The sequence below is a fragment of the Cygnus atratus genome, chromosome 1 (assembly GCF_013377495.2).
Source record: "Cygnus atratus isolate AKBS03 ecotype Queensland, Australia chromosome 1, CAtr_DNAZoo_HiC_assembly, whole genome shotgun sequence".
NCBI classification, from domain to species: Eukaryota; Metazoa; Chordata; class Aves; order Anseriformes; family Anatidae; genus Cygnus; species Cygnus atratus.
In genome coordinates, this window is record NC_066362.1 from 121,468,534 (window position 1) to 121,493,568 (window position 25,035).

Sequence of the window (25,035 nt, forward strand, 5' to 3'; positions counted from 1 at the left end):
GTATTTAAAAAAAAAAAAAAAATCATCTGGCCAATATCACTGAATTGATACAAATACTGAGAGTCTCTTGGTCACAGGACAGGTCAATATGCCATCAACTGGAATAAAAACCCTGAAGATTCTGGCTTTTGTGCTTATACTGGTAACTCTTAAGTCACACTGCTTACAGAAATATATCTATTATACTCATTAAAGTCTAACTTTGAATTACATTTGGAAACTATTACTGCCTTTGATAAATAGCAAATTGATTTGCCATTTATAAAAACAAACAAGGTACACATTCTACACAAAATAAAGCAAGTAAAAAAGTTTGATAGAGAAAATCTATGAAGAATTGCAAAGAAGTCAAAGATTGGGAGGTTAGTTTTAAATAGAATTGTCATAATATTGCATAGCTTTAATCTTTAGAAAATAAAACCATAAATTAAGGAGAAGCTCATCAAATTGATTCATTTCCTCTGAAGCTTTTTTTTCCCCACCCTTACTTCATTATCTGTATGAAGTTGCAGGAGCTGTACAATTTAAAAAGCTTGGGTACATAAAGTAAAGATTGTATGATGTTTACACAATGTTATATTTAAATACCTGTTTATTCTAGTTTGCAAGTTACACATTGGAGAATACCTAATATTAATAATTACATTTAGTCTTGAGAAAAAGTCCTGGGAAAAAGCAAGACACATCTCTGCTCTTTTACTGTCCTCGATAAAGCATTCTATTCTAACAGAACCATATGTACAATAATAATTTTCACTACATAATGCATCACGGCTCCAAAACATTTTGTTTTACTGCTGATGAAAACGTTGTTTCTTAAGCTGAATGAGTTTATAGACATCTTTGAATACAGTAAAGTAAGTAAATTTGAAAATTCCTTCTATTTTCTATCAGTTCCTATGTATAGAATACATAAAGCCAGTAATGAGTCAATACACAAATATAGCAAGAGATTTAAAAAAGATAAAGTAAAATACAGTCTTTGATCAGAATTAGGAAAGTAATTACAAAAGATATGTTAGATCTTGCTAGATCTTGGAAATGTAAGAAACTTTAAATAGCAGGCCTTCCTACTGCTGTGTTCATACACATGCAAAGATAACAGTGAGTAACCTTTCTGTGTTTTTACTTTGCTAGTAATTTACATTCCAATTTTGTACTGTAGTTTCTGGCTGTGTAAGTGATAGAGAGGAGGTATGAAGATGAATATTTATAGAACTGTGTGAAGAAATAATCTCTTACTGACCAAAGAATCTTCCTTTCAAGACTATAAGCCAAAGTAAGACGCATCTTTCTTAAGCAATTGTGTGAAATATAGTGAACTCTCAAGATCTCACTTGAGAGGTCAATAAAGCTCTATTGCAGTAAATATGTGAATGGTAAGATTAAATGCAAACATTTCAATGAAGAATATTTATGAAGAATTACATTACTGAGGCCTAAATGATTCCTTCTGAAGTTTGTTTTGACAGTTTCTTAAACCAAAACATAAATGTATGGATAGTCTGTAGATGATGTCTTCCAGAAGAGTGAGTTTGTTGGGTTTTGAAAAAAGAAAAGTTATATTTTATAATTGATTGTTAGGAGAGCTGTGCTTGAAGTCATTTGAAAAGAATCTGAGACTCTGTGCAACTCCATAAAAGTGCCTTTATTGAATCATTTGCTGTATTTGACAGCTTTATGGCAATATCATCAACGCATCATCACTTTCACAACAAAATGTATGGAAACTCCATAGTGAATTACAGCTGTACTGTTCTTCTTGGCATCTTAAAATAGCTGTCTCTGTTGTACTGCCATCCATGTAGTTTTCACTCAGAGCTATTGAATACCACTTATATTTCAAGTTTACCACTTGAAAATACAAATTCATACAATCTGGAATTTATCATACAGTAGTAAAACTTCTAGTTACCCAGATTGTAAAAGAAAACTGTAAAAGAGAACTGTAGTTATATACAGTTTGTTTGCCTGGTTATCTTGTTGATTTTTTGAGCTAAATTACTGAATGAATCCTAGTATTTGCTGGATTCCAAGTATTTCAAGAACTTTTCAAGAACCTGGTTAATAGTCTTTCTATGTCATAAAGATGCAAACTTTATTAATCATCCTGATGCACTTCTTTACAGCTGAAGCTCTGTTTGTTTATCTTGTGAGACTTCTATGTCTTCATGGAAATAAAAGAGGAGAAACTACTTGTTGTTAAAGAATAAATAAATAAATAGGAACAAGATAAAACTTTCTTTGAAATCAATAGCATGTTAATGGGAAGAGTGCCATATTTGAAATCACTTCCTTGGCACAGATTTGCTGCTGTAGCATTTGCAACAAAGCTATTGGATGTTTTAAGAAGGAGTAAGAAGTTATTTTGGAACATTGGGGAGAGATGATGCTTAAGAGTGGGAAATAACGTGCTACAGAAATGTCTGAGTGATTGGGGAATTAGAGTTATGTGTTACTTATTATGCCATATATCATATGTTTTAGTGAACAAAAGGTGATATCTAAACTGCCTACTTCAGTGCTCTCAAAAGAGCAGCGAGGCTTCAAGAAGATGACGTTTCTCCGTTTTTGGGTGTATTCTTGAGTAAAAGAGGCACAGCTGCTTTGGTAGCCCCAGAGCTGCTAAGCACATTAGGTGAGCTCAGTGCTGTTGGCTATGCTAGTGCTGCTCACCTTGTCATGCCTGTGAAGAGAGAGAATTACTGAACTTTGTGTTGCATGGAAATTCAGGTGTAACACAGCTATTTAATTCTAGATAGGTAATTTAAATAGATAGGAATGGTCTCATAAGTTTAATTTTTCTAGAATTCAGCTGTTGGAGAACAGCATCCTGGATTGCTGTGCTTCATAGAGGCATTTAATTTTGCCCAGATTGTAATAGTAAAATGTCATCTGTCCTCCCCAAAAGTTAGAAGAGCAGAATGGTAGACCAAATTTCTCACAAGGAAAATCTAACTACAAAGTGAGTTCTCTGGTAACTGTGAGCTTGTGAACAGCAAAAACTAAGTTTGGTGAGGCGTGCAAGTCTGTGCTGCAGAAAGAAAGTCTTTTAGAAAGAGCAACATCGAAATAACAATTTCATTGTTTAATAATTTTGTCCAGGATCAGAAAAGTTAAATAAATAAATTTCCCACACCTCTGAATAAGGAAAGCATTCTTTGGAAGGGGAGTGCTTCATGCTAATTGTTATTTGTTATTATGTGATGTGACCATGAAGATAGCTTGGTGATATGCCATCATCAGAAAGAGAACAGACTTCCCACTTAGTCTAGGTAAGGATCTGTCTAGGGAAGGATCTGCTATGGCACCAGACACAGACCTGGTGTCTGACTCTGTTTTGTGTCTTCTTTTTTAACCTCTGTTGGTCATCATTTAGGGATTGAGTAAATTGATACAAGTGGTCAGTCAGAATACAGACCAAAAAAAAAAAAACAAAAAAAAAACCTTCAAAGGTATAGTGCCAAGAAAATTTAAGCTTCTTTAATATTCTGCAGTTTACTCTTAAAAGGCTTGGAGACTGGGATGATAGAGCTGGAAAAAAAAAAAAAGTAGTAAAAGGGCTAAAGTGTGTAAGTCTTCAGCCTCTCTAGCCTTCAGCTTACCCAGTCACCAATTAGAAGAAAGTTGCTGTTGCCCAGAAGTGTGAGCAAACAAAATCTTATTTACAGGTTGTCAGCAGGTAATTCCTTACCTCAAGTACTGTCATCTGCTTCCCTACTAAGATAAGTCCTATTAATAGTGTTGTTTGGGGCATCTTCTCCTTTTTTATTCTCAAGGGGAGCCATATTTTATCACACTGCTTTTATGTAACTACCTGTCTTTGTTCTTAATGTCTTTGTAAAAAGCTTTGACGTTAGTGGAACTCTGCGTGCATGTAACAATCTGAAGGAGTGTTTTTTTTTTTTTTTTTTTTTTAAGTAAAGGAGACAGAGCAGTGTCTCAGTGGCTTCAGAAAGAAGCAACTTTGTTTGCAAAAGTGTAATAAGCAAAACGTAAAGGAAAGGTAAGGAACTGCCACACAGGTTGACTCCAGGTCCTACTAATTTGTTCTATTGTCTCCAAAATCTATGTTAACACATCCTTCTGAAGAATATTTAAGAGTTCAATAGTAGCCAAATGTGAGGTAATTAGAGAGTATGTCTCAATATATGAAGTACTTAAATAATATCTTAGACAATTAGAAAAGTGTTAGCATAATTTTTTGAAAGATGTAACTGAGATCTCTGTTAAGAATTTGCAGTTCTTTGGAAAAGCAAGCACTGAATTACTTTAGTATCTTCAACATATTTAACAGTATCTAATGTGATCCTATTTACAGTGTTACAGGAAAAAAAAACTAGTTTTAATTACATTTGCTTTCAAAATTGAATTAAATCTCAACTAACAAATGTCAATAAACATTTGTATAAAATATTTTAAAATCTGAAATTGGTAAATGCTGAGTCTATGAAGAGCTATGACTGAAGACATATTCTCAGTGGTAGAAGAATTTTCCAATGACTGATCAGATCATCAGAAAAGAATGCTTTCCTCTTTATATATTATATATAGTCTTTCCAATATATTTTACATATTGGAAAGACTCTGTTAATTTTCTATGTTAAAAGGAGTAGTATTAATAATTTCCTATTACAAATTAAATTTATACCACTTGTAGCATACTTGCGGTCATCTCCATTGCAAGTACATATCTGAAATGATTCCCTCTATTCCTTTTGGATCTGAAATCCAAAAAAAAAAAAAAAAAAAAAAAAGAAACAACTGTCTACTATTTATAACTGTTTTAGCATTCTACATTTTAAGAATTATTTTTCAAAGTTAAAGATTTCTTTAAAAGCAATTTAAATTCCCTACCTATTGATGAAATTCTATAGCTGTGTTTATTCAAGGTCCATGTGGGCAATTAATAAAGTTACTCTCTAACCTTGAAGTCTGAGTGTTTGGTTGCTCAGAATAGTGGAAAATTATTTTTCATTTCAGACATGGGATTTCTATGTCCTGCTAAATGCTAGGACTGTTTCTAATGTTTGAAGTCCAAAAGTCTCAAAAGTATTGCATCATATGGTTTGGATGTATTCCTTATCTTTCTGTCTATCTTTCTGTCTTCCTTCATTCCTTCCTTCCAGGGAGCTAGACAGCTTGATTTTTAACAAAAGCATCACATTATCACAAAAAAAAAATCCTCATATTCTTTTTTTTTTTGCCTGCTTTGAGCAAATAATATAGTTTAGCAAATAAAGTTTTAATTTTTTTCTTATTGAACTTTTAACTCAATCAGTTTATACAATCAAAAAAAAGTTTTGTTTTTTTTTCTTAATATTGAGTTGCCTGGGTTTTAGTGATCTTTTTCCTTTTATTGCTGACTGGGACTGCTTTTTTAAGTTTACTTTTTGCAGGAGTTTTCTTTTGGAATGTTGACATTGTAATGCTGGTGTTCTTTACTTTATAATGTCACGTATTTGACAATATAATTTGCCACAATAGATAGATGTCAGCAAATGACAGTAACTCCAAGAAAATCATCAATTCTTTACATAGGAAAGGTGGGATAGTATTTTTTATCTCCTAGTCTTTGTCTGTTGTGTGTTCAAAGGACAGGCTTTTTGGCCTTTTTTTTTTTTTTTTTTTTTTAATATGATAAACCTAAGTCTTTGCTATTTTGGACAATGTTTCAAGGCAGAACTTGTTAGTTCAAGGTTAGAACTTGTTAGAACATTGTTTTGGACAATGTTTCAAGGTAGTAATACTATCTTACACAAAACATTGTAAATTTGACTAGAAGCAAGTATGTAAACAGTATACATATTTCTTTTTATCTGTGATGATACAAACAGAAGAGCTACATTAGCTGTGTTGAAACAAATGCAAATGTAAATAAATGGACATAAATAACAAAAAAGAAATTGTTCAGAAAAGAAGTATTTGTAATGTGATCAAACTTCTCCACCACTGACATTTTATCCAGTGTTTGATGGGCAACACTCAATGTCCACAGTTATTTTAAAAACTGTGTCAGAACAGTATATATTAAATTATGGCAGCCCATAATTTTCAGTTGTAATTACAGAGCAAATAGGAAACAAAGGTCCACCTCTGCAGAGATTATAAACTAAATTTAGATGCCACATAATCTGTGATATCAGGCAAATGCATATTTTGCTGTACATTGTGTCCCATCCCTTTTTCTAAAAGGGATGCAAAACACACAATGTATATCAGAACCTGTGTTCCAACCACTTTCTAGTTAAACACACTGGAATACATTTGGCCTACTGATTTTACTTTGGCAGTCTTTGATGTAATTTTGTCATGAGTTTAGTCCTGCTTGAGTTGGGAATAAAACAGTAACAAAAAGAGTGATTTGCACAGCCCTGAAGCTCCATTGCTAGTCCAACCCGAGTAACTACTGCTTAGTCTAAGCAAGAGAGATTCTAGGACTTTGTTGGGTGATTGCACCAACTAGTGGTTTCATTTGTTATGTAGTACACCAAATCATCATTATGGTGACTCACAATGAAATACTGTAGATAATTCAAAGGATTTCCTTTTATTACTATCTTCAGAACCGTAGACATATTAAAATTGGTGGCTTGGAGGCTTTTTAATCTGTGTTTAGTGGATAGCAATCCTTACAAGGTTGTGTCAGCCTTTATCCTGCCAAAAAGGGAGGGAAGGAGAAATTGAGCATAAAAATTCTGGGAGCTAGCGTCTTTCTTGTCAGCAGGCCTATTGCATACTAGGCGAGACAGTGAATGGTCAGAAAGCCATCTTGAGCCATGTTGAGATGGCTCTTACTGTTTAATAGAAAAGGAGAGCTGACATTGAATAGTCTGATGTATGGTGAGGAAGTGGTGGCATCTGATTGGGCTTGGTAGAACTTGGAACCTGAAGCAGCATTTAGAAAAGGTTTCACTGTAATTTAATTAAATGGGAACCTGTATACAGTAGAGGAAACACCAATGCCATGAAAAGTTCTCCTGGCAGTGTCAGACTGTGGTTATATCTGCTTCATAAGTGTTGAATTGAGGGCTGTATTCTAGATGAAAAGATATAGTTTTACAGGATATTAATTATATTTTCAGTATGTTTCTTGTATTTTTGGTGTTTTTGACAATTGGCTTTTTTCACTGCAGCATTGTATTAGGATGGCAACAGCAGTGGTTTAATCTGTCCATGGGATTTTTCTTCTGTTTTATTTCACACAGAATGTTGAGCTCTGTAGAAGAAAAAAAAATAAATAAAAAGATTCGGTGTTTTAGATTCAAAATTTGCTCTGTTTCAGTCATGTCAGAATACTGACTTTGAAGTGTGTTCATTTGTCTGTAGCTGATTAAGCTTAAGCCATTTAGTGTCTCATGAATCTCGTGAAGTTTAGGATCCTGTACCAAAGGGAATATGAACAAAGAAGCACAACAGTCTGATAAAAATAAATAAATAAATAAGTCTTTGGGTCATTTTCTACTCTATTTTAGGTCCTGGAGTCTTATGCTTTGTGCCATTAGGGACTTTATGTGTTGGGAAGCTAAGTATGGATTAACTAGCATCAGATTGAAAGCATCTTCTGGAGTATATAGAAAATAGGTGCAAGGGTGAGAGATATGTCAGTCTGAGGTAGAACCAAGAAATTAAATCCCTGAGGAATTAACTCACCTGTGAAAATACTTAGTTCAATATTAATGTAAATTTTTTAAAAGACTGTAATCGTAACTCTAAAACATAATGTAGTTTTTGTTTTCGCCGGAAATGCAGTCCTTAGAATGATTGTGTTATGTGATGCTTTTCTCCTCTCAGGAAGGTTATTGTGAGAGAAATAACTATTTTACCCTAGTTGTCAGTATAATATATAGTCTGAAGTGTAAATATTACTTTATTTTTAGTCTTTATTTTGTATGTGCTAGAATTTCTAGTAAGCTGTCACTGAAAAGATACCATGGGGGAAGCTTATATTTGATAACTTACTACATTATGAAATTTCTAATTTGAAATTAAGACATATATATAATTTTCTATTTCAATTATGAAATAAGAAATGTATTAAGTTAATGCAGTTAAGATCCCTGTACAAAAATGTCCCAAGTCTATGCTTAAAATAGAACATAGAAGTATTTCAAAATGTGTTTACTACTTTACTTTGAAATCACTTCTTGTTAATTTGGAAGTTTAGTGTGCTTTCAAAAGCAAAGATATAGTTTTGATTTGGTCCACTGTTGAGTGGGTTTTTTTGTTTGTTTTTCTCTAGTGCACGCATGGCATTTTTTGGTTCATTCCTTAAGCTAAGCTCGGTATTGTTGCCAGCACTCCCTTTTCTGTATCTGTTGAGCAGGCAAGCAAATGGAGCTCAGGCATCATCTCTCACTTGACTTCTGCTGACAGGTACAGGCTGGGGTGGCTCAGAAGTTGAATCACTTTGCAGCTTTGGTGTAGTTACAAGAGACACAGTAAAAGATTTACAGTAGTCTGAGCCTGTAATTCCAGTCTTGGAATTCAATTGTAGCCCAGCAAATGGTCTCAGAGGTAAGACTAACCAATGCAATGACTGAGAGCCACTGTGTTTCTTACTGACCATTGCACAGTGTGTCAGTTTACCCTTGCTGATGCAGCTTAATTAGCAAATATTACAGTGGCAAAGAATTGGACCTTGAGAGTTATAGTAAGTAGAAACTTAGCTTTTGAATGATGTAATTCTGACAGCTTGAACAATATTTAATGTTGAATAATAGAAGGAGGATATATGCTGCTTATCCATTGTAAAATGAATCAAAACTAATTGCAGTCTTCAAATTTAGAATTCTTGGTTTATAGCTCTTATGGGGAGTGGAGGTTTCCTAAGGAAATTATTTATTCTGTTGAAGAAGAAAACAGAAATATAAATAGTATGCATAACTTCACTTCAGTAATTTTGAACCTGATATTCACACATTCTCAGAATTCCTGAGTACATTTTAATTTTCTTAGATACTTTGGTACTTAAGATCCCCCACAGTCTTCCCATACAGTTCAAGCTGGATCTATTAAATCAATAAAAGCAAATGGGTATACAGATTAGCAAATACAGATATATTTGAAAAGCAAGTCTCAGTCTAAACTCAAACTCAGCAGGAGTTAGTAGGCTGCTGCGAGTAAAAAAATAATTAAATAAATAGATAAAACTAAATATGGATGTATGATGGCATCACAAAGTTATGTAGTAGTAAGAATTCTTAAATTCATTGCCTGTATGCTTCATTAGGTAGGTAATGAATTTCACACATTTCTAGACTTAAACTACCATACATGCCATTATGTTTTTGCATGAATAAGTATACGAAAGCCTTAGTATATGAAAGCCAATGTACTTTAATAATGCTAATAGTATTTTTGTTTATGTTCAGAGAAAGCAGAATATGATTTCATTAATGTCCCATTTCTAAAGGCAGTCACAGACAAGTCATATTTCTCTTGGAAAAGGTTTTATTAAATATTTTATAGGTCGTGTAATTATTACATATGCTGTCATCCATGAACAGATATTAGATTCATAATTATAAATTATTTTATTACCAACATCTTAAGTAACCAAACTCCTAGAAAAAAATAAAAACATTTCAATAAAGATAAATACTAAAATACCTAATTACTTGTAATTAATATTTACAGTCTTAATACAGATATTAATGATTTTTTCCTATTCTTTGAAAACTTTCCTATAAGTTTCAAACTGAAGTGGCTAGATTACTTACATACTCACTCATCTAGTTAATCAGATTAGTCATAATCCTGTAGCTTCTGTTTGGTGTACCTTCCATCATTCTAAATATCATTTTTAAATCTGATTAAGTCTTCATAATTATATGAGGAATATTTAAGAAAGTAGCTAGAACATCAGACATTATTAGGTTGGAGTTCAGTAATACAGTCACTATTTTCTACATACAACAAAGGAAACTGAATAAAATACGTTTTGAAAGATGATGAAATCATTTGGGAACCCTTTTGGTTAGTAGTACAATGTTACTGAAAAGTTATATTTTGATATCATCCAAGTATGTGAGTCTTTGTAGGAACAAAAACAAGGTAATTATCTCCTGGTGTCTTGTCCATATGCATTCTGCTGCTGAGGTTGCATGAGTCCCTGCAGACTCTGCATCCTGCATGAGCAGTGGGACCGAGCTGACCGGGGCACTGACCGGCGCACTCCATTTCTCCATAAATGTCCTGGTTTACTTGAAACTCTGTTGGCAACAAGATGAATCCATTAATTCCGTAATCGCTCTATCCATCTCTCTAGTAAATACTTAAGTATATATGCATATACATACTCTTTTATTCATTTCTATAGGTTTCTAGCAAAGTCACACTTAGTTTTGTTACTATTTCATACTAAATCATGAAGAATCTTATTTCTTTACATTGTTTACTTCTCACATCAGAATTCTACAGATCATGGAACATTTTAAAATTGGGAAGCAAATGGTCTTCCACTTTCATGAATACCATGATCTGTTCCCTTTTTCATTTAATGAAAAAAAAAAATCATGAAAACTTGCATGTAAAAGGTAATAATGTTTTATACGTAAATATTTTTATCAGAACTCGACAGTCCAGCAAATACATTCTGAAGGACCCATTTTCCACATAATAAGCTCTTGCATACCTTTCTCATTGCTCAGTCATAGAAGTTGCTTATTGCTTGTTATAAGAAACTGATTTCTTTAGATGTGCTACCAGCTTAATCTGGTCTCTAACTCCCACTCTGTATAGAAAGGTATAAAGCATGCTTCACAGTGCTGAAAAATTATTCGCTTGCTGCTTAGTGGAAACCACTTGACAGTTTTCAGTTCATTCTGTTTGATTTGACACTTCCAAAGGAACAGAATGACCTTCATTAGTTTGATCATATGGAAACAGCTTTTTTTACCAGAAGTGATTTTAAGATAAAAGAAAAGTAGGCTTACCCTAGCTAAATGAAGCAAAATTAAATCACAGACTTGCAATAATTGGAAATAATTATGCCCCAAAAGTATCAAACATGAAAATGAGATTGAGTGTGTATGTATATGTGTTTAAAAACACATGTAAGTCTGTTGAAATCTTCATTATTGCTTATCTTTCTTAGCCTCTGAGAAGCAGAGGAAGTTAACATTCTTCCTCCCAGCGCTTTCATGCCCTGACAGGTCTTTCAGATACATTTTCATTGTTCTTCATCACCCCAGAAAGATGATTGAATGCTCTGAGTCCTTCTGCTTCCTGGTTTCCTTTGTAAGACCAGTGCTTAGAAACTAGAATATTGCAAAGTAGTAGAGATGATTAGATAAATTCTTTTCTCCTTCCCACATATTATTCATTGACTTGTTCATTATGCAAGTTGTGTACATACTTTCCGTCATGCCTGGCTTTTTTGTAAGCCATACTTTTATTTATTTATTATTTTTAAATCTAGCTTATTACATTTTGATGCATACATTTTAAGAACTAATCTTTCTATAAATACTTTTATAGATTCATGGTGCATAAAAGCAATGTCTGACATCTTGATGGCTTAAATGAGAGACTTCACATTAAGGCAGATATTTTAAGTTGCCACCCCACCGTTAATTTTGGGTTTATTGGTGAAATCACATTACTGACCGACTGAGGGATGCATAAAATGTCTCAGATGACACATTAATATTTTTTTTTTCATATTTGGTTATAGTGAAGGGTTGTGATAGCTTTCTAAGGTCACCTCATATAAGAAGATTTTTATAAGTCTCTGGAAAAAAAAGGTGAAAGAAATACCTCTTTACAAGAAAAGTTAAGGACAGATGAAGCCTAAATTGCTATTTGAGTAGGCTGTTTCCAACTGTTCTCTGCTGCGTAGTGCTTCCTATCCAGTTCCACTCCATAATGATAGCCTACAGGCAGCAACTTAGTAGATGTTATAACTGTTCCTGTGACTCCTTCAGTACTTCAGCGTTTTAAAAAAATATGTTGCAAACTTATCCTAGTTTGACTCTGCATCTACTATCCAAATGTTCTCATTAGACCAGTCTCTTTAAGATTCACGATTGTTTATAAAATGGAGGCGACATCCTTATGTCTAGGGATGCTGTATGATAGCCCTTATTAAAGTGATTTCTTCTTGAAGATGATTCAGGTCAGACACCTCCTGTTGTGGAAAGCAGCAAAAGGGAAGGTAGAGCACTTTCAGAAAGTAGCAATTCATAAACGGAGAACTTTAACTCCTTCTGGAAAAAAAAAAAAAAAAAAGGCTAGTTTAGGTTTATTTGCTTAGGAAAATAAAATGATGAAAAGCAAGATAACCATAAGTTAAGTCAAAGCTTAAATAATGTTTTAACAGTGGTGCACCCCAGGGCTCAGTAATGTCGGCAGTTTTGTTCAACATTTTTGTCAATTATCTGGATGAGGGGATCAAGTGCACCCTCAGTAAGTTCACAGGTGTTACCAAGTTAGGTGGGACTGCTGATCTGCTTGAGGGTAGAAAGGCTCTGCAGAGGGATCTGGACAGGCTAGAGCCATGAGCCAACTCCAGTTGCATGACATTCAACAAGGGTAAACGCTGGGTTCTGCACTTGGGTCATAACAACCCCATGCATTGGTTTAGGCTTGCAGAAGAATGGCTGGAAAGTTGTCCAGCAGAAAAGGACCCAGGGGTTCAGGTCGACAGCTACTGAATGTGAGTTAGCAGTATGCCCAGGTGGCCAAGACAGCCAATGGCATCTTGGCTTGCATCAGAAATAGTGTGGCCAGCAGGATTAGGGATGGGATTCTTGCTTTGTATGTAGCACTGGTGAGACTGCACCTCAAATACTATGCTCCGCTTTGGGCCCTTCACCATGAGAAAGATCTTGAGTTGGTAGAAGAGCAACAAAGCTCGATAAGGGACTAGAAAACAAGTGTTGTGAGGAGTGACTGAGGGAATTGGGGTTGTTTAGTATGGAGAACAGGAGGTTGAAGGGAAACCTTATTGTTGTCTACAACTACCTGAAAGAAGGTTGCAGAGAGGAGGATGTCAGTTTCATTTCTTAGGTGACAAGTGATAGGACATGAGGAAATGGTCTCAAGTTGCACCAGGGGAATTTTAGTTGGACATTAGGAAGACTTTCTTCACAGAAAGGATGGTTAAGCATTGCAACAGGCTACCCAGGGAAGTGGTGGAGTCCCCACATTTAAGAGACATGTGGATGTGGTAGAAAGGGATATGGTTTAATGATTGAACTCACTAGGTCAGGTTAATGGTTGGACTTGATGAGGTCTTTTCCAGCTTAGATGATTCTATGATTCTGGAATTCTAAGACATAATTTTTCAGATTGGAAAACTAGTGTTTTATACAGACACAAAAGTTTAACTAGATTAAATTGTAAATGAAATATATGTATATAGATTAGTTCAAAGCATATGAATTAAGGTGAAATGCAAATTTCACTGTCTGGAACATTCAAAGGAAAGTGTATTATGGAGCTGCAACTCAAACAGAAATTAATCCAACCTGACGGACTATTCTATGTGCAAAGAGGAAACTTAAAATATATACTTGTCTTTGAAAGCAAATTTGGAAAGGACTTAAACTCCAGGAAGAAATAGGAGTAATTTTTAGGGATAGCATAGGATTTAAAAGTTACTTGTACAGGCAGCTTTGAAGCCGAGGTAGTATACTTCCTGGGCAACCAGTAGATTGATGGTCTTGGGCTGATTTTAGCCTGTCTTCCTTAAACACCTACACTTATTGTTATTATTCATTTATGTTTTCAGCATTTGCCAATATTACAGTCTCAAAGTACTCATTTTAGCTTCTCATACTATGCCTTGCTGTCTTCTACTTATAGTGTTGTGTGGTACGTGCACTGTCATGTGATGTGTTCTACTTGCAGTCATGCAGACCACATTTAGCTCAGGGCTGTCTCCAGCTCTGTAGCAGCATTTTGTCAATGCAGTACAACAACTTCATGCACCAAATTTTTAACCTGCTATACTTACTTTGACAACTGAAATTCTTACAGTTGACAAAGAACGTAAACTTTTTTCTTCTTCATAGTTTCATTCTGTTTAGCAGTGGCAGCCCATTCTGTAAGGTTGTCATGTTTAAGGGCTACTCCCTCCCCTAAGAATGAAGACCTCAGATACTCGTTTTTCTTTCAGTGCATGAGGTGTTTCATATTGCTGCAAGGGAGGGGATTTAAAGCTCAGGAGGTTATGACGAAAATATGAAATTATTCATAAATCATTTTCCAGAATTGGCTAGATTTCAAGCTGAGTGTGTATTTTCATCATTATCATTGTTGCAAGGTATAAGTAAATATAAACACAGATGCATTTGAAATGATTATCATTTTTTCAGCTAAGGAACATCAGTGCATCAGTAACTTCTTTTGGTAATGTGAATTATAACTGTCCATAATTCTACTGTTATATAGTTATATTCTACAGGAGGTCAGATTACATAACTGTATTAGTCCCTCTAGTCTTCAAGTGTATGAACCTACAGTGAACATATTGCTTTTGTAGAAAAATGTCAATGTATTGACAACAATGCTTTTGAAAAGCACTCTTCTACAGAGCAAAATGAGAGCAGCTTAGGCTAATTTGTTGGACAAGGAAAACAGAAGTTTTCTACTTTGCAGATTCTGTTGCTATTCATTTAATTGCTCACTTTTTCTTTTTTTTTTTCTTTGTTATACTGGATTTAATGTACTTATCTAGCTGGAGTGGAATGATTGTTTTTTCGTCTTTGCACGAAAACTAAATATATGCTAAATGCGCTAAATATAACCTACAGTAAAGTGAATGTTATTTCTCCTGTAACTGACAGCTCCTTCTCAGACTCCTTTTCTGTTGTTTCTACTGCTGTTGTATTAAAAACCAAGGAGAGTAAAGTTTCTCAGGGAGGAGAGTTATATTTCATCAATAATAGGAACTCTTAAGAGAGGTTACAAGAGTTATTTTTGTTGTTTCTCTACTATACCTAGTGTATTAAAAGAAAGAATAACAAAATTCTGTAAATAAACAAAGCAATTTTAAGCCAGCAGCCACCTTGACCATGACTGTTCTTTTTTCAATATACTAAATCAATGATAACCAGATAGTAAAATAGTAATTTTACGTTTGATTGCTTTAAATGAAGTTTTTTGCTTTGTTCTTACTTCTAATAACTTACTAAACCTGTGTACAGTTCAGCAGAATTTCTTTTGTCCATCTTAGTGATATGATCGGTATTGAAAAGCCAGTGAACAGTAGCAATGAAAAAAAGAATCGAATAGCAACCTTGAAATTACATACTGGTAGAATCTCACCATGTCCCTAAATGATTTGTTTGAGGGACTTCAGTGTTGGACTGGGAGCAGCTGGAACCATGCTGGGATACTTTACTGTCAGCTAGTGCAAAACTGGTGGATGTGGAATAAAATGAGGACTTCAGCTGGAGCACTGTGATTAGGAAAAGTATGGCTTGGAAATAACCTGAAGTAGAAAAGGTCCCACCAGATTTAATTCATATAACATATGTCTTGGACAGTTTACTACGAAATTGTTTTTCTGACTTATATAACTGAGCATACTATGACTACTTCTGTATGTTCTGTTGAATTTACCATTGGTGATGGCTATAAGAATAGCTATAAAATTAATTTATAACTGTAAGATGCTAATGGTAGTTTTGAACTTTGTAGTGATTTTAAGCAATGGAATATATTTCTGCTTGTTGTACGTGTTTTGTCTTTCTGATACTTTAGATTTGCTAATTGTCAAATATTGTGTTTATTACTTTTATATATAAATATGTTTATATATTCAAATAATGGTTGCATTGATTGATAAAACAACTTTTAAATTATTGCATTTCCTTAATTCTGTATAGAAAATGCTGTCTTTTTTTTCAGATTCCCACTTTGCAGATTGGCTGGTAAATAAATGCTGAATCATTAAGAATCCTTTCGAGATAGTTTCAAATACTGATTCTTACAAAAAAGATACTGTGTTGCTGCCAATGTTAAATAATTAAATAGGAAGAAAAATAGATACAAAAGAGTGCTACACTATTAAAGAGAGGTTTTGAAATATTGGAGGCACAGGACTTAAGAGTATTGAACAAGGTAAACAGAGGTGCTTCAGAAACTACTGAACTGTGAGGAAAAAAAAGGCTTTTGTCATTGTCACTAATTATTTTAAGCCCCTTCAGTGATTTTAATAGTGCACATGGAGCCACATTCATTCTGTCTATCTAGATGTTTTCGATGTGTAGTCATCACAGTATGTAGGTGCAATGACATAAAAGATAAACATCTGAGTCTGGACTCAGTAATATTCTATTGTGATCCAGGGTACAGTAAGAACAATTACATTCTTTTCTGACAAAAGCTTACTTTTTAGCCATATTGAATATTCCTATTTAGGTTTCAGAATTTTTTGTGGTCTTCGCAACAGTTTTTTTGTATGTGAGCATGTTTTTGCTTTATGTGATTTTTGTTCATGTATAGAACATTACTTATTGAAGGCCTTAAATTCAGGGCAGGAAGTAGTGATCAATTTTATTTATTTCTCCAAGATTTGGGCAAATCCTTTTCTGGAACAGCTGCTTCACATGCCATTGAGTCTTTTGTGACTGTTTTTAAAAATCTGTTTCTTATTTCTAGAGCTGTTTCCATGGTTCTAGATAAGAGTGATTGAACTCTTTAACAAATTATTTTCCCTCCGCTGAATCCCATGTGTTCATTGGAACCGTTAGATTCTCACAGCAGAAATAACAAGGCTGTAGGCAGACAGAACTCAGTTATGAGGTTCCTCATTGTTATCATGTAAAATACTCTTAATATTTTTTCTTTTCTTCATTTTATCATCATTTTCTTATCTTCATTTTATCATCATCAATTTCTTGCTGTCAGCAGCCAATCAGAGAGACTTTCATATGTTCCAGTGCCCTTGCACTGAGACATGGCATTCAGAATTCTTTATAAATTCTCTTTTACTGTCCAACAACAGTTTTAATAACATCTCTCTTATCCTTCTCATCTGCAGTCAGTAACTCACTGGCTGCAGGTGAGTGGTTTGCAGGTTGATGTGATCACTTCTGACACAATATATACTCGGACTGGATTTTCTGAACTTTTTTGCTTGGCATAAATCTGTAAGTGGTATTTCCTTCTGTGTGAAACAGCCCACTAGAGAGCAAAATATATCCTGAAGAGACACTGATTTAGTATTTTTCAGTATGTTTTGGAAGTGAATGTTCGTATTTTCAGCTTTAGAGTTTTTTTGTTTGTTTGTTTTTTCTTGTTACTCAAAAACAAATCTAGGGTCCACATACAAATGAGAGCATTGTTTAGAAGATGTGAACTTGCTGTAATTGCTGTTTGGTATAATCTAGCTTGGAAAGACCAAATTAATTCTGTTGATGTCATGTTGTGTTTAGCTTGCAGTACTTTGTTAAATGGGTTTGGTCACTCACTGGTTCAAGAAAACAAAGTTATCTTTATTTTGTTCAGATTATCTAATAACTTCCTGAACTTTTTACCTCAAATCTCTAATAAAGCAATACTATTAAGTATGTTATTTTTCCTTTAATATATATGCATTTTTTAACTAAGTTTATAAAGATTCCATATCAGATGCTTTTCTTTTCCATTTTTGAGGGAGATAATCTAAGTATTTCACAAGGAAATGTGTTTCATAGATTTAGAGCCTGTATATTCAGTCACTTGTGTAATCGGGCTCCTGAGATGTCCTGAATATATCTTTTGTAACACAGCTCGATTCCCCTCTTGGGTGGGAGAATTGGTCATCATAGAATCCCAGGACCATGGTACATGATGTAATACTCAATCTTGCTGAGAAAATCACAGTCTGTTAGAGAAGGACTTCAAATATATCTTACTTAGGTACAAATGTCATGAGACAACAAATTTAGAGCAGCTGTTATAATTAATTAATATTGTTGTAGACCCAATATTCTTCTGAGTAAGTCCTGCAACAGAGTTTTCATTCACTCTTAAAGAAGCAGACACACAAACACAACAATAACAAAACAAGCTTATAATAAAGCAAAAATAGGTGGGATTTTTGTAGCTCTCTCATGGACAACTGACCGAAGTAAGCTATTCTACTTTTGTGAGCTCTATTGACCAAAATCTCCAGGCTGTCCGGAACTACAAGATAACTTACTGCATGTCTTGGAGTATATGGGGAGAGGAGCTTGGGTAGTTATCTGCAAGAAATAGGTGGCTGTTATTGCCTATATGCCAGTGAAACTGTGGAAGGTGTTTGAGCATTCTTTGTACGTGAAACCTTCGGCACAACCCTTGAGCCACATGCTTTTGTATGGCCCCATGATTTTATTTGAGCAGTTCAAGAACTCTTCTGTTATTCGCACTTCCACTAGTCCACGATCTCTTTGTTGTTTCAGGCATGCCCAAAAGCTTAAAGCAGAAATCTACTATACAGATATGGCATAGAAATGAGTTGTTTTGTGACATTCATATACAGCTTTCTAAAATGAGAGTTAGATTTGCTTCAGATTAAATTTACGTATTTGGGCCTTAGGCTTATCCGTGGTTTGCTCTGTTTGTGCTTCATGTTTTCCCATTTTGTTTCTTCAGTTCGTAGTCAATTTCCTTTGACTTAAACATGCTGCCACATGTGCTTACTCACAGTTTTTATCCGTAGGCTTGAGCGGGGGATGCCGAAAGCATTCTTCTCTTACTCTAAACATCAGCTAAGTCTATCTTTATCTATTCCTCCAGAAGAAGGAAGAGCACTGTTAGGTGGACATCTCTTCCCTGCTGAAGCTTTTCTCACCTCTTTAGTCTTTAGCCTCCATCACTCTGGAATCAACCGTGCAATGAGAGATGTGGTGTTGGATCAACAGTTCAATGATAACTTCATTTGCTTTCAATTACTCTAGGAATTTCTGTTTCCCTTCCCTAGAAGGCCTGTGAATTTTTAGTGTAGTGAGGCAATCTTTGAGAAAAATATTGAGACTGTACTTTTTGCTGACTAAACTCAGGAAATAAAATAAAATGCACCTATTTCTTCATGTAGAGCAATTTTTTTATTGTTTGTACATTTTTGTTTCTTCTTTTAGACAAACATGTTTGAAAGACTAAGTCTTGACTGATTGGAAGACTAGGTCCCCTGATGCTTTACACAGATTTGCTGTGCTACTATCCAGTAGTCTGGTTCTGGATGTTAGCCAACACTATCAGTGATCTATCAGTGATTCTAGTGATTGTTGGGTTCCCCACGATCACATTTCTTTCAAATTGTGGCAAACCTTGTCTATATTTTATAATTAACATGAACACATGAGAAAGATTTTAGACAGCTTTTGCATTCTGCTAACATTCGCCTTAATGAATTAAGAAATATTGCCATTAATTATATCTTGCAACAAATCTTCAAAGAAAATTACTGAATCATAGAATCATTTAGGTTGGAAAAGACCTCTAAGATCATTTGGTCCAACCTTTAACCTAGCACTGCCAAGCCCACCATTAAACCATGTCACTAATCTACACTTTTTTTGAAGACCTCTAGGGATGGTGACTCAACTGCTTCCCTGGGCAGCCTGTTCCAATATTTCACAAGCCTTTCAGTGAAGAATTTTTTTCCAAATATCCAACCTAAACCTCCCCTGGTGCAACTTGAGGGCATTTCCTCTTGTCTTATCACTTAGTGCTTGAGAGAAGAGAACGATCCCTACCTTGCTATAGCCTCCTTTAAGGTAACTGTAGAGCAAAGTCCATAAAGGACTTGTTCTTCAAAGTTATTAAACCTTGAGTTGGTTTGGTAAGAATGAAAGATGATTGCTGCTCCTTTTTCTCAAATGCGATCCTGTTTCTTAATGCTTTTTGAGTCATGAACCTGGCATTTCTGTCTCCATATGCATCAAAACACATGATGTGCACCAAAGTATCATACTGTGTGTCCCAGAACAGTTTATCTGTTCTTTATTAAACTGAACTTAGTAGCAATTACAGCCAAAAAGTACAAGAGCTCTCCAATATGGTCAATTCTAGAAATATTTACTCAACACAAAAAAAGGCTTTTAAGTGACTCAGCTTTTGTTTTCCCTTTGTGTTTCACCAGTTGAAAAGATACAGAGCCAGTGGGATGAAGTACATGGACACCTCCAAAGCCGGAGACAGCAGCTTCATGAGATGTCAAAGGATTCAACACAGTGGCTAGAAGCTAAACAAGAAGCTGAGCAGGTTCTTGAACAAGCGAAAAATAAGCTTGAGTCGTGGAAAGAAATTTCCTACACCGTGGAAGCTCTGAAAAAGCAGAACACTGAGCTTAAGGTCACTACTAAAAACTAGGAATTTAACTTTAAGATAAATAATCAAAATGTCGATAAGTGATTGAAAATATTTCTGTTTAAGTTAACTAGATTGTTAAAGAAAATGTCCTCTAATTATTAAACTGCACATCGAAGACAAGTCCTTTATGCCTTCCCATTTCCAACAAACATTTGTAAGAAATTAATTTACGAAGTTTAAAATGGGTATTACATAATTCTTGAATGAACGTGGTCTTATCAGTCATAGGAAATAGCTGTCTGATCTCGCAGGAAAAAACAAAACAAAACAAAAACAACAAACAAACAAAACCTACCTCTTCAGTACGAGTATTTCTCATCTTTTCTATATACCAGCCTTAGCTGAGGCACTGGCACTGCAGACTGGGAAATCCTGTAGTATTGGTATTTGTTTGCATTGACAATGAAGCTGTATAGGTTGCCTGAAGGTAGTTTTAAAAAGTAAAGAAAAGGAAAATATGTACCAAGCTATGTGGATGCTTTGAAAATCATGTATTTTAGATTTGCGCCAAGATGCTCTCCCTGGGTTCAAGCTTTTTAGAGTTATTAATTGGAAAAAAATAAAAAATAAAATAAAAAATACATTAGAAAAAAAATGAAATAGCTGGTTTTGTGTATTTAGCCACATATATTGTCAAATGTTTGGTGCTAAAATGTGCACCTCAGTGAACTTACATATCTGAGCTGTACCTCAAGTAACAATGCAGATATGCCCAAACTCTTGCATGAGCTTGTAAGTTTCTTGATAAGGAAATAGTCATACTTTGGTGACATTCCTCATGAATAAATTTTGAGAACGGCTGTTTCAGATTAATCACATCTCATTTTCTGGTTGGGGAAAAACAAGATTGAAACCAACCAGTTGATCAGCCTCTTAACATGGGTCCCGCCTCCATGGTAATGGAGCGTTACATTTTAGTTATTTGGGAGAATAGTTACACAAATATTTTCTGATATGTTCTCCTCTCCTGCCCTCCAGATTATTATTATTTTTTTAACTCCTAGCACTCTGTTATTTAGTTAAAGTTTGTGGACTTGATCAGTCTTTTTTTTATGAATGGTGATAAACCACTGTGAAGAATAGTGAGGTGAGGTTCTCATCAACTAGTTTTGCTTGCAGAGAAAGTATGTTTGTAACTGCATGATTGGTCTTCAGCTATCTCAATCATAAGGTTCTCATTACTTTTCTGGTATTTAGAAGTAGATACAAAATCTGTTATTTTTTCTTGTCTGTTTGCCTGTAGGAAGAATAAAAACTTTCATTATCTTCTGCTTTAGGGCTGGGAAGTGTTTAAGTTTTCTTATTTAAGATTAAGGTCATTGCTTAGGAAGGGTGGATTATGGTAAATGAGCAATCACTCACTCATATATTGGAAAGAGTTAGAAATTATGTATACTACTGTCATTCAGCATAGAGGATTCCCATTTGTCACTGTCTTTCTGCAGTCAGGGTATCAGTACCTTACTCAGTGCCTGTCCCAGTCTTAATTTAATGTTACATGCTGTAGCCAGTTACAGATATTAGACTATAATTATAGTGTAACTGTTAAAGCTGGTCAAGTTTATGGTTAGTCTGACATAATTTGACTGCCCTCGTGGTGATATGAATGACCACGGGCTCTACTGTTCCAGGGTTGTTTACATTCATTTGTTTGATTTTGCCTATCCTCTCTCCCACAAGTCTGAAAAATATTCACCTCTATCTTTGAGACTCTTCCTTTTTTTTAGTTCCTCTTTTTTTTTTTTTCTTATTTCACAAGTCTTCGTTAGGCAATTATCTTTGTCTGCCAGTAATTCCTATTGTGACAAATCCATCATGAAAGCTTCTCAAATGTGACAGCATCAGCTGTTGTGTTCATGCTTGGAATAAAGGGTCATGAATTCTAAGCAAAACTGAAATCGTATTTGAGTTTAGCAGCTTTATATTTCTTCTGTCTACTAGTATCAAAACTGAAGGACCCAGAAATATATCAAGTCCTCAAAATAAATGTTTTCCAGGCTGTTGTGCCAAACACATATATTCTGATTTTGTCCCCTGAATGACTAGAGCAAGTATACTGTCTTTTGGCTTGCTCTTACACTGACGAAAACAAAGCTGTCATTTCTATTCATTTGTGTTGAGAGAAAGAGAGAGGTCAGTGTGAGTCTTACATAAATTCTTCAGACATATTCATTTTGTCAGCTTCATATCTCTGCACAGTTTGGTGTGAGAAAGTAGTCACACAAAAGTGTTCTTCTGATTTTTGTTAAATATTATAGGTCTGCCTAAAGACAGCTGAGCCAACGCAAAAATTCCCCTCTGCTCTGAATGAACTTTGGGTCAGTGCTTGGTTAATGCATCCTTATGCATGAGTAAATGGGCAGGCACTCAGCAATACTCTTCTGATTATTTTTATTTTTTACAATACCAGCATAAAACAAAAATCTGGCTTGTATATTTGCTCAGTGATGTTTTTTAATAGAATTTGACACACTGATGTTTAAAAGTAATCTAGTACAGTGTAGCCTCTAATTAAAAATATTATTTGTTTGAGACAGAAGTTAATTCAGAGCTAATTTGCTGAGGAATAATGCATTTTTTTTTCATTTTCTTTTTTAGTTTCATATTCAAGAACTAAATAAGGACTGGGGTTAGGTATGGAGAATCAGAATATGGCATTCTGGCCAGCGAGAGTCTTTACCTATTAAAATCCTGTTTATTATTGTTTATTCAGTGATAGCTGCAGATGGTTAACTCAGCAGGCTGAAGGTTATATACGTACACATAGTACACTTCAGCTCTTCGGTCCCCAAATAATCTGAACATAAGCTAGTGTAAAACTAGTTTCTTCTTCTTAATATGATACTGAGTTTAAGTAAAAAAAAAACAAAAAAAAACCAAAAACAAACAAACAAACAAACAAAACACCCTGCTAGGATTGCCAGCACTCTCCTTGGTGCCTTGCTTTGGGAAAAGCTATGAGAGACTGAGAGACCTTTTCTCTCTGTGAATCATTTTAGCTGGGATGGCCAAAGTGAAGTAGAAGGATGGAGACGAGGTTTCCTCTCTTTCCTTCACTGACCACCTTCTTCCTGGTCGCCTAAACAGGAAACTGAAGAGCAGCCTGGTGACATCCCCTGCTCTGCTGGGACTCAGATGCCAAGCAGCCTTCCACTGGCATAGCCCAGGGGTGACGTTTATGCCTTGGGTTGCCCTCATCCTTTTCTCTTTTGGAGGGCAGGGGATGAGGGGACAATAAGGTTAACTCTAGCTAATTTAACCTTTCCTTGAAACGTTACTGGTAATTCTTTTGCCACTCTATGTATACCAATATAGGTTGAAGTACAGTCTCAGCATTCTGTGGATTTTTATTATTCCAGGGCTGACAGCATACTGCCTTCATTTCAGTAAAACTATTAACAATTAAGATAATGTTATCAGTATGATGCAGACACTGAAATAGAAGTCCTTAATGGAAAAAATAATCATTTAAGTATATAAATAAAATGTGCTATAAATATATTGTAAAAGGACAGGAAGACAGCCTGATTTTCCAGATTTGTAATATATTACCTGCTCAGTGTGGGAATTCACATGCTCGAAGCTGGACATTCCTGTACATACATACTGCAATACTTGAACTTCTCTGCATAGTTTATTTTGTTCCACTGGGCCATCCTGGGGTAGAAAAAAGCCCATCTCTAATTTCCTTCCTTGTTTTTAATCAAGGATCCTTAATTATACAGACTTTCTTCCTAAGAACATCAACCAGTGCCTTCTAATCAAAAATTAAAAATAAATTTATACTTAAGTAACATGATAAATGCATAGCCTTAATTCTTTAAGCCTTTTAATAAATTCAGCAAATTCCAGTGATGACACAGACAAAACAAAGAGAAAGCTTATAAAAATGTGGAAATGAAATTAAGGTAATGAAGCATTCCCCCCTACCTCACACCACATCTCACCCCACCCCCCAAAAAAGTCAAATGTTCCCAAGTAGCTTAGAGATAAATGAATAAATGAGAGCTAAAAATATAATAAGGAGGAATAAAAAAAAAGCCACCAATTTAATCATTAAAAAATCATTACAGTCATATAAGATTAGAGTTAATGGGTGTCTGGTAGACAGTTAAAACATTTACCACAACACTTTGTTCTCAGTGTCTGTGCAAAGAGCAGAGTTGAAACACGGCATGCACTCTTTAAAGTTGGTGAAAATTTGCATACCAATTTCCGGTAAAGTAAAAAATAGAAATTGTTTCTGTCGACAAAACTCTCTATATTCATCATTTTTTTCTTGATTGAAGAGCTAGTGTTGTAATGTCAGGAAGTTAATGGATTAATGTTGAAGTTAATGGTGAGAATCAACACTTTTGAAAACAGCCTTGTAATGGATCTTTCTGTATTTTTATTATAAAACTGGCTTTGGAAGGTTTTATAAGGTCATTAACATTACATGGAACTGGGCAAAAAGAACTTATTTTAAAGTAAAGTTTACAGGCTATTAGTTTACAATACAGACAAAATGTTGTGGTAACTTTTCTATGTAATGCAGCAAACAGTCAGTCTGATGAAATACTTTGGCTAGAAAAAAGTAGCTGTGTGCATACATAATGTGAAACAGAGAGGAAGGTAATGTGTATTAAAGACGGATAGACCTTAACTGTAGAATGGATACATGCTATAAAAGTTCTACAAACCTGAAATGATTATTTCTGTAGGCTTTATTTATTTTTGGTTTTATAGATTTCATTATGTGTGTGT

At 34.7% G+C, this 25,035-nt stretch overlaps 1 protein-coding gene across 1 annotated transcript in view; it reads left to right on the forward strand.

Moving 5' to 3' along the window:
- The window catches only part of DMD (dystrophin), a 1,075,555-nt gene that overhangs the window by 776,264 nt on the left and 274,256 nt on the right, over positions 1–25,035 (forward strand). The window contains 1 exon segment of the mRNA XM_035542302.2: positions 20,060–20,271. Within this exon segment, the coding sequence (XP_035398195.1) occupies positions 20,060–20,271 (212 nt within the window).